Source organism: Pimephales promelas, chromosome 21, assembly GCF_988280905.1.
Source record: "Pimephales promelas chromosome 21, fPimPro1.hap1.1, whole genome shotgun sequence".
NCBI lineage: Eukaryota > Metazoa > Chordata > Actinopteri > Cypriniformes > Leuciscidae > Pimephales > Pimephales promelas.
The window spans coordinates 22,785,142-22,795,956 of record NC_142789.1 but is presented as its reverse complement, the minus strand read 5'-3'; the positions used below and the strand labels follow the sequence as shown (position 1 = coordinate 22,795,956).

The window sequence follows — 10,815 nt, the reverse complement described above, 5'->3', positions numbered from 1 at the left end:
CATCCAAAATGGCCGTAAAACGAATCCACTTGAATCGAGTGGTTTAATCCAGGTCTTGTTAAAATGATGTAGGCGTTTATTCACATTTGAACACAGTTAGAGAGCGCATCACATATGGTTAGAAGAAATCTCATTGGTTCTTGGGAGTGTATGTAGCATGTGATTCATGTACAAAACTTCTGTGTTTATATGTTCAGTGTGTGAAGATCATTGTAAGAGATACAATCGCTTTTATTTACATCTTTATTACACAAGACTTTGATTAAATGTTTTGATTGATATGGATGTATTTCTTTTATGATGCCTTTATGACCTTTTTGGATAATTTAAAGGGATAGTTCACCCAAAAATGAAAATTCTGTCAGTATTTACTCACCCTCATGTTGTTCCAAACCTCTATGTGTTTATTTGTTCTGCTGAACACAAAGGAAGATATTTGGAAGAATGTTTTAATCAAACAGATCTCATTCCCCATTGACTACCATAGTAGGAAAAAATACACACTATGGTAGTCAATGGGGAATGAGATCTGTTTGATTAAAACATTCTTCCAAATATCTTCCTTTGTGTTCAGCAGAACAAATAAACACATAGAGATTTGGAACAACATGAGGGTGATTAAATACTGACAGAATTTTCATTTTTGGGTGAACTAACCCTTTAAGTTTTGGTTATTTAGACTTTCAACAGAGGGACAGAAACCTTTTGATGATTAAATCAATGATAAAGTCTACATAATGACAGAATTTTCATTTGTGGGTGAACTATTCCTTAATAAACATTGTCATTAAGTGCCCTTTACGGATCAAAAAGGGAAAACTGAAATTAAAATGATGGATTTCTGCCTGGAGGCAACGATGGAGGCAACGTTTGTTGAACTTTCAGATGAATATACATTTTCTTTTTTTGTTTGTTTACAAAGCATATGAGCCAGCATGGTCCACTGAAGTGCATGTGAATATCCCTAATACGATGAAACCGCTGCTTTCGTCATGTGATGTGGGAGCGCTCTGTCCCTTGTTCGGTGTCGGTTTGATTAATGTTATAGCTTCTAATCTCTCTCAGTGTCTGCATTTTTTACAGCAGATTTATTTAAAAGATTATGCTTTTGTTGATTTTTTTTTTCCATCACTTTAAGGGCATTGCTTTCTTGACAACCTCTCAGGTTTATTATTAGTACTTCTTAATACTCATTTTATGCTTCAAATATTGTTATCATTATATAACTTAAAAAAACAAAAAATAGTGAGACTGTTAAATTAATTCTGATTGTGTTACCTATCTTACAACAACATATGGCCTAAATTCAAGTAACTGCCTAAAATGCTTTCAGATTGTAAGGATTTATGAATAGTAAAGATTACAGTTGGGCCAGCACCTTCATAATCCTTCGTAATCCTGCAAAGAATAATTTAATTGATTTTTTGTTACTTTGTTTACACTCCTATTTTGAACTCATCTCATCTGGGACCTTTTGCACATTGTTCTTATTTTTTCCTACAAAAAGTATAAAATGTCATTATTTGCATAGAGGGCAGTAGATGATTGTATATTAACTTTACTTCCCCCTGTGGGGTGTTGAATGAACAAGTTAATTGATTTAGCAAGACTGCAGTCAGGGATGCATCTGGAAACTCCCTCAAAAACATGTCTATAAGCACTGTATAGCACATCACATCACTGCTTTTGAGATGGGCAACTGTCAGCTAAACCCATAATAAAATAAATAAAGGAGAATGATATTTTGTCCTTGAAAGGACATCAGTTTATTGATTTTTTTTGTCTGTCTGTGGGGACAAAGTTCAATTCAATTAAAACCAATTTAACGAAAGACTGTAACAATTGCAGAAAAATGATTTAAATCATATTACCATAACAGTTTTGACACTAACATTATATTAAAGAGTAAAATGCAGGCTGAACTATAAACCAGAAAGAGAAGTGAGAGTTCACCTGATCATCCATCCCTTAGGGTTGAGGAACTTCGCTTGGTGGTTTCTGATTTGTGATGACATTTCCTGACTTGCTTTATGCTTTATATACCAAATCCCCATTTTTCTTGTGTCTTTCTTCAAGTTCTCTCTTGATCTTCTCTTACTACACATCTCAACATCATGGGAAACTTCGCTGCAAATGAAGGACTATCCATTTTTGTTATCGTAAGCTATTGGAATTAGGATTTTAGGATTGGTTTCTTATTTAAATTCACTTTTTAAACATAATTTTATAATATTTGGATTCTTCATGTTTTTAATTACTTGTTTTTTGTGGTGTTTTCTTTTAGCGCTATTATTTGTTAAACATACTGAAGAACAGATACTGTTAATGTTTTATTACTTTTAATCACAACATTTCTTAAACGCTCTCCGTTCTGTTTTTCAGCTTGTGTGGCTCGGCATCAATGCGTTTCTCTTTGTACATTTTTATATGGCATTTTTAATTGACAGATACTACTATTCTAGAGTCATACTTGGGGTAAGTGACAAATCATTTATACATTTTAAATATTTAATTTGTTAATTAATGTATTATTGTAATCTAATAATTAGCTTAATGCCAATTATTATATTGATGCCAATATGTTTTTTTGAATTGAATGTTGTGTAATTTGTGTAGTTAAATATAATGTTAAGACACTCCAGTGTTAATTATATAGTTATATAGTTTAATCAACTATATTGTCACTATACTACATTATGCAAACGTATTGTTTGTAGCCATATTATAATTTAATTTCTATGCTAATGTATTGTTAGATTCTACTCAGAACTTCTGTAAGAATATAATGTTTATATGTAAAATGTTACATTTACATTTTATCTGTAAGGACTAAATTTGAATGCTGAAAATATGTTGTTCAGAGCTTAAAATAGGAAATGAAAGTTCCTCTCTTTCTCTCTCTCTGTGTCTGTGTGTGTTCACAGCATGCTCTCTCCTGGGCCAGAGCTCCAGCTGCATGTCTGAATTTCAACTGCATGTTGATCCTGCTGCCCGTCTGCAGAAACCTGCTCTCATTCCTACGCGGCTCCATACAGGTCAGGAGAGGAGCAACAGAGCGAAAGTGAAAGGCTTATCCACTTCAGATAGTGAAAAGTGATGTGTGTGTGTGTGTTCACAGTGCTGTAGCCGCACTGCAGCCCGTCAGCTAGACAGAAACCTCACTTTCCACAAACTGGTGGCCTACATGATTGCCTTCCACACAGGTAGTGTAAGAAAGACACTTTCACTGAGTTTCCACATTAAAATCCTTTTTTCTAATCTTTTCACGATTTTCAAATCTTTCTAAAATGCCACTAAACCTAAAATCTAAATTTGGTGTTGAAGCAATTTTCACTCAGTAAATAAATGGGGTCAGAAGTTTGAATAATTACTTCTTTCTTTTTTAAAATGTTTTTTTAAAGAAGTTAAAGTCAGTTTTGTTTGGTTTAAAACACAGTAATATTGTGAAATTTTATTATAATTTAAAATAACTGTTTTTTTTTTTTTTTGGGAATATAAAAATGTGATTTATTCCAGAGTTGGCAAAGCTGGAATTCAAGTAGGAAACAGTTGTAACACTATTTTACAATATTACTATTTTTACTGCATTTTTTTATCGAATAAAAGTCTTTCAAAAAGTGTTAATTATTCCAAACTTTTAAAACATACCCCAATAGTCTTTGTTTTATTTACAATTTTCAAAAAAGTCATATGTACAGTCAGTGTATGCATGTATGATGTTTTATAGATAATTAACCTACTGATTTCTTGTATATTCCCCCAGCCATCCACATCATAGCTCACCTATTTAACTTTGAGAGATTCATGGATTCCCAGCTTATGATCAACAGCAGTCACCTGCCTTACGTGCTCTCTCAAATTGGCAACAATGACAACAGATCCTATCTGAACCCCATCAGAACCAATGACACGGTGAGTCTTTCCAGCAAGTTTGCAAGGTTTTTACACATTTCAGAGTTGCACATTCTCAGTGTCAGCAGAGGTTCCCTCTAAAACACTGATTCTGAAGCAGCTTCCTGCTCATTACGCAAGGAAACACCAACTGATCTGACTTCAAGCCCGTAGGATACCTCCCACTTCCCCCCACGGGTGCATCACAGAACCATCATGCTGCTGTCGATGGTGTGATCACATGATTTTTTAAAATTCTGTTGCCATAGTGTTGCAATGATGACCCAGTGGACAAATAGTCAGAAATAGAACTTGAGAGGATGAAAAGCTTATGATCATAATAACAAAAACATTTGGTAACACTTTACTTGAAGGGTTGTGCATAAGACTGTCATGCCACCTTTAGTTGTCATGACAAAGACATTGATGTATTGGTTTATGTCAAGGTCTCATAACAAAGAGATTTCAAACAATCTCATATATGCATTAAAAATGTCATAACTGAGCGAATGGCACTTAATGGCAGTTGTCACAAACATGCATAAAACTTCCTTCATATTCATAACATATGTCATGTGATGATTATGAAGGTGTCATGTTCAAGTAAAGTGTTACCAAACATTTATAGTGCCATGTTGAAACACCATTTACAAAACCTTTTACAAAAAAAAAAGAAAAAAAAATTGAACAGTAGTGTATATCAGTCAATGCTCATTTTTGCCGTCTACTCTCTTGCCATTTTATATTGTAATTTTTTGTGTGTGTTTTGGATTTCTCAGAACCCAACCATAGTGATGTTCACATCTATAGCGGGACTGACGGGGGTGGTTATCACCCTCGCTCTCATCCTCATCATCACTTCCTCCATGGAGGTCATCAGAAGGTCATATTTCGAGGTGTTCTGGTTCACACATCACCTGTTCATCGTCTTTTTCATTGGTTTGGTGCTTCATGGAGTTGGGTGAGGGTTTAATTCAATTAATATTTTTATTTTTTGTTCATCTAAACCAAATCTGAATCTCACAATATGATACGTTAGATAATCCTGTTTTTAACAAACAAATGCAATACTACATCTAGAGTGAAGTTTTCAGATTATGTGACAATGAAGACTGGAGTAATGATGCTGAAAATGTAGTTTGCCATCACAGGCATGAATTACATTTTAGATATATATATTTTAAACAATATATTTTAAAATATGAAGAGCACACAAACTAGATCTGAAAATAATAATATGTAAATATGTGATCTAAGCACTGTGGAGATTCAGTGCAAAATCCTCCAGATTTTTGGATGCTACTCTTTTTCTTTTATTTTGTACAGTATAAAGTTGAGTAATTCTTGCTCCGTTTCTGTCAGTCCCACACTTTTGCGAGCCTGCTGCTTTGTGTTAATAGTTAGAGTGATAATAATAACACCAACTCATTTCTGCTCATTCATGCCAGTGAACACATGGTTGGCCTTACAGTTATTGAAGCATCATGTAAATTGATGGCACATCTCAGTCATAATACAGTACATGTTGACAGGTACATAATGCTAGCAGGAGAAATATGCATTATTTATGCAATAACTGTATGTCTGTGTAGGCGTATTGTGCGAGGCCAGACTCTTGAAAGTACAGAAGTGCACGACCCTATTAAATGTCACAGCAAGTTTGAGACCTGGGGACAAAATGGCACCAACTGCCCTGAACCTGTCTTTGCTGGGAACCCTCCAATGGTATATCATAAATCTCAAATACAATCTATAATCTATGGAAGCTTGTTTCTTCCACGGGGGGAAAAAAATCCTGGTAATTTTACCTTTAATCTCACAATTCTTTTTTCTCACAATTGCTAGTTTATATCTCCCACTCAGAATTGCAAGATAAAAAGTCCAAATTGGGAGATATAAACTTGCAATTATAAATATTATTGCAACTTTTCATCTCACCATTCTGGCTTCTTTCAAACTGCACATGACATGCAGGAAAAAATATTTGTATCGTGGCCACGAATTAGAGTGCCGAAGTTATGTCGTCAATTTGTAGGTCAAAACGCGGAAGTGAGTTAGCATTGTAGCGCTTCCGGTTCCCTCGCTCTAAATCTATTTTTGAATGGGTTTTTCCTAAATCGCCTGAAATAAGGTCTGTGGTAAACAAAGCCTCTAAATATTTTCACGTTTTGATCTATGACATAAAAAACACCAGTTATAACCTACTTGTGTTTTTTTTAACTTTATTGTGTCTGCTTGTGTTTTTAAACTTTATATAGGCTTCAAAATGTGTACATTTTGGATTAACTTGTAAAGATTATCTTGATAGACAAAACGTGTAAGGGTCACAACTCTTTTTTGAACACAGATCTTATTTTTTGCGATTTTCCAAAAGTCTATGGGGAAAATGCATAGCTTTTCGATCGAGGGAACCCATCCGAGTTGTCCTACAAAGTGACGTCATAACTTCGGCACTCTATACGACAATTCACCATGACGTCACAACAATAATAGACGTTCTTCCGGGTGGCAAAAGCCGAAGCGTCCCTATGGCAACACTAGTAAATTGCATGGAGGGAGACACACCGCCGGCAGAAGCCTAATCTACATTTCAACAGTTGATTCAAGAACAGACGTGGTGGAAATTCAGACATAGTTAACATGATCATTAAAGCTTAGATTCTTTGATCTAGAGACGTGCACTCCCAACGCACTAGACCGCGGCGCGGGACTAGATCTGATGGCCGAGTGCGGGCGGTAATGCACTCTGTGTGTGCGGATTGCAGGAGAATAAAACGATTCGCGGGACTCCGGCAAACTAGAAATATCTATGAATAAAACAAATAAAAACTAATACATTTGTATTCATCTGTTGCAGAAAAGCAACAAGAACAACTAAAACAAAATATAAATGACTTACATGGCAGAGTTTCTTTTTATAACGTGACTGCAGCGATGAGCGATGTAGCCAATCACAGACATATGTGTTGATTTATTGAACGCATTGGCCAATCAGAAGCATTTACGATGAAGAAGCATTTACTCACCGCTCAAAAGAAAGTAACATAGAAAGTAATAGAAATAACTAAGTTAGTTGAGAACGTCAGTTATATAACGACCCACGTATTAAAATGGTTGGGTTTAAATCGGGCTCAGGCTCATAATTAGAAGACGACATGCACTTTTGACGACTACCACTCGCTTTAACCTCCTCACCCACAGGTTCTGCTGGATAGATTTACTTTTTTCTGAAGGAAATCGATAAAAAAAAACTACACCTTTTGCTGTATATCTGGTGGCGCAACCCCAAACACAACATATTTTCGCCATAGATTCAACTTTGATCAACAACAATGATTTTAACTGTGTAACTGTTCAGTTGCCGGCTGGATCTCTTCAGTTAGTCAATGGAAGCCGCTCGCGTTCTGCCACCCGGAAGTATCGCGGTGCCTATTGTTTACAAACATTCTGAAATGCCCTATTGTGCGCAAAATATAATAATTTGTTTCCTTGCTTTGCCACATAATGCACATGATATAATAATTTGTTCCCTTGTTTTATTAAATTGTGGCCATGTTGTTATAATTTGTTTCCTTGTTTGAGTTAAATCAAAACGAGGGAATGAATTAGTTAGTACAACATGGCCACAAATGACTAAATTGAGGGAACAAATTAATAAATTGTGAGAACGAATTTGTAGTTTGTGGGCATGATTTAAACTAAAACAAGGGAACGAATTAGTAAAGTGTGTCCTAATTAAAAAAATATTTTTCATGGTGGAAACGAGCTTCCATAATCACCATATGTAAGCACATAAATACATATTTCTTGTCAGCATTTCAAACACATGTACTTCCTCTTACAGACATGGAAGTGGGTGGTTGGCCCCATGTTTCTATACGTCTGCGAGAGACTGGTGCGCTTCTATCGCTCACAGCAGAAAGTGGTGATCACCAAGGTTAGGAAATCAAGTTATTTATATAACTTGATTTTATAGTACTTGATATACTATATAGCAACCAATCCATTTCTTCCCCTCTCACCATATTATGCCACTTTGCAGGTAGTGATGCACCCCTCCAAAACCCTCGAGCTGCAGATGAAGAAGAAGGGCTTCAAGATGGAGGTCGGACAGTATGTTTTCATCCAGTGCCCGTCGATCTCTCAGTTGGAGTGGCATCCCTTCACCCTGACCTCTGCCCCGGAGGAAGACCACCTTAGCGTGCATATCCGAATTGTTGGGGATTGGACACAAGCCCTTTATACGGCTTGTGGAGGGGACAAGACTGTGGTGCTTGATGCTTGGACACTACCAAAGTAAGATTAAAGTGACAGATGAGATGGTGAACATTCTGACATCATTTAACCCACGCTCATGTTATTCAAAACCTGTATGAGTTCTTTTGGACAGCACTAACTTTCATTGTATAGATAAGAACATTTTTCTGCAGAAGAAATAAAGTCATAGAGGTTTGGAACAACATGAAGGTGTAATGTGCAAATTATAATTTGTGGGTCAACAATCTTCTTAATGTCACATTTTCTTGTGGAACTCATAAACTTTAATTACACAGATGCAGTGTTTTAAATAGTACTAGTGCGTTTCACTTTTAAAGTTGGAAAATACATGTGTGAAAAAGGGGATGTGGGCGTACAATCACAGTTGCAAAAAAAGAGAAGTGTGGGAAAACCAGGTTTTTATTTGTGAAGATGGCAGGCAATATGGCGATTTCAACATGAGTGAATTTTTGTTGCTGTTTTTCCCCATGTGTTTCCTAATGTCTTCCTCCTTCAGTACAGAACTGGAACAATGCAAATTGTGCAACATGATAACGAACAATGCAGTGCTCAGTTATTTCTGTGAAACGTCTTGCAAAGAATGTTCAGTCTGCTAGTTTGCCATGCATAATGGCTCTCTGGTGTTCTCTGTGTAGGATGGCTGTGGATGGGCCGTTCGGGACGGCCAGCGAAGATGTCTTTCGTTATGAAGTTGTGATGCTGGTTGGCGCCGGTATTGGTGTGACACCTTTCGCTTCTGTTCTGAAGTCTGTTTGGTACAAACACGTCCAGGAGAACCAAAACGTCTTCACCAAAAAGGTGATGAACAGCGCAAAGTTTAGCAGTTCAAACTTTGAATGATACAACATCTTTGTTTTCATTTGTTTGCAGATGCCACGTTTATTTTACATATATGAGTAAATATAATATACTTTAGGAATAATATTATATATTAATTTATATATATATATATATATATATATATATATATGTATATACAGTATATGAATAAAAGTGTAAAATGTATTGTAAAGATGTTTTGCAATTGCAATTGAAGTCTATAGACAAAAATATAATACAATAAAATAAATAAAAATAAATACACACTTTCCACTAGTCTGATAGAAGTCGAGTAATATAAGCAATTTGGGTTGCAAGGGTTACTAAAGTAATGTTCTGACATTTGACTTGTACAGATCTATTTTTATTGGCTGTGTCCGGAGACACAGGCCTTTGAATGGTTCGCAGACCTTCTGCAGAGTTTGGAAAGACAGATGACGGAGAAAAACATGAGCGATTTCCTCAGTTACAACATCTATCTCACACGCTGGAAAGACGCTGAGGTGGGCGAAAAGATGGTGCTTGTTAAATGGCAGATAATGTAATCCATTTCGAACTTCACTGTACAAACAGTCCTCTGATTGTCATTTCGATTACTGTTTAAAGGCGGCCCACCTTAGGGTTCAATATGAGGCGGAGGATGATCCTATCACTGGGCTTAAGCAGAAGACGCGGTATGGTAAACCCAACTGGGACAATGAGTTCAGTGCCATCGCTACCCAACACCCAGGGTATGTAGTGTGTGCTAAATAAACCATTATAAAAGTGATCGTTCCTGTCCTTGGTTGTAATTGGTTGAGCCATTGTAAACTATTGTAAAAACAGTCGTGCCTAAATTCACCGTAAACCCAACTTCTGAATCTTGGGACTTCTTGCTTTAGTGAAAAAATGCTTTTTTTAAAGGCTTTCTACACTTGCTGAGTATTATTGGTTTTCTCTTCTTTCTCTCAGTTCAAAAGTTGGCGTTTTCCTGTGTGGTCCCACGGCACTGGCCACAGCTCTGGGGAAGCAGTGTCATTCACACACAGAATCTGGAGCTGAATTTATATTCAACAAAGAAAACTTCTGATGCGCTTCACCACCATTTGCACAACTCGTGTGTATTGGAAACTATGGATGCTGATTAATACATTTTAAATCAATGTATACACTGCAAGAACGAATTCTTAAAGTCTTTTTGGACTTGTTTCTAATATATATATATATATATATATATATATATATATATATATGTACAGTAGTCAACATTTGAAGTGGATCAAAATCTTTTATTAAAGTCCCCGTGAAATCAAAATTGAACCTATTTACTTTGTTAGCGCATATTACTAGTCTTGTGGTGAACAATAAATCCGTGCAAGTGAATATATATTTAAAAAATGTTTTACCTTAGTAATCTTTAATCAAAATCTGAAAAGTTACTTCCGGTCTGGAACGGGTTCTTTTTCTGATGACGTAGGTTTCACAGTTTGGGTGGGGAAACGCTTAACCACTCCCCTCAAACCGTTAGTTTGCTATGAGCGAGAGATGGAGAGGAGGAGCGCTAGAGTAAAACCCTGCCCTCTGTTCAATATTCCGTTTCACTTGGAAATACGTCACAGCACTGGAGAAAAATCGTTTGCAACTTCCGGTTCACGGGGACTTTAAAGTTATACAGGAATATTTAAATAATACCCATTATCCATTTCAAATGTTGACTACTATATATATATATTTATATATATATAAAAAATTACTTTGTAGAATATTAAAGGGATATTTTGCACTTTGAAATTAATTTTTGATATGTTTTAGCTTACCTCAAGGGCATCCAAGATGTAGGTGTCTTTG

The 10,815-nt window shown here is 36.0% G+C and overlaps 1 protein-coding gene across 1 annotated transcript; it reads left to right on the top strand.

Annotated features, from left to right (window-relative positions):
• Positions 1–2,050: 2,050 nt before the first annotated feature.
• Positions 2,051–10,178, top strand: cybb (cytochrome b-245 beta chain). The gene is made up of 13 exons (XM_039673795.2): positions 2,051–2,159; positions 2,383–2,475; positions 2,925–3,035; positions 3,119–3,203; positions 3,764–3,912; positions 4,671–4,852; positions 5,484–5,616; positions 7,736–7,828; positions 7,934–8,187; positions 8,805–8,967; positions 9,345–9,491; positions 9,595–9,719; positions 9,940–10,178. Exons 1-13 carry the CDS (start codon positions 2,115–2,117, stop codon positions 10,055–10,057), a joined length of 1,698 nt encoding a protein of 565 aa, XP_039529729.1. The 5' UTR covers positions 2,051–2,114; the 3' UTR covers positions 10,058–10,178.
• The last annotated feature ends 637 nt before the right edge of the window (positions 10,179–10,815 follow it).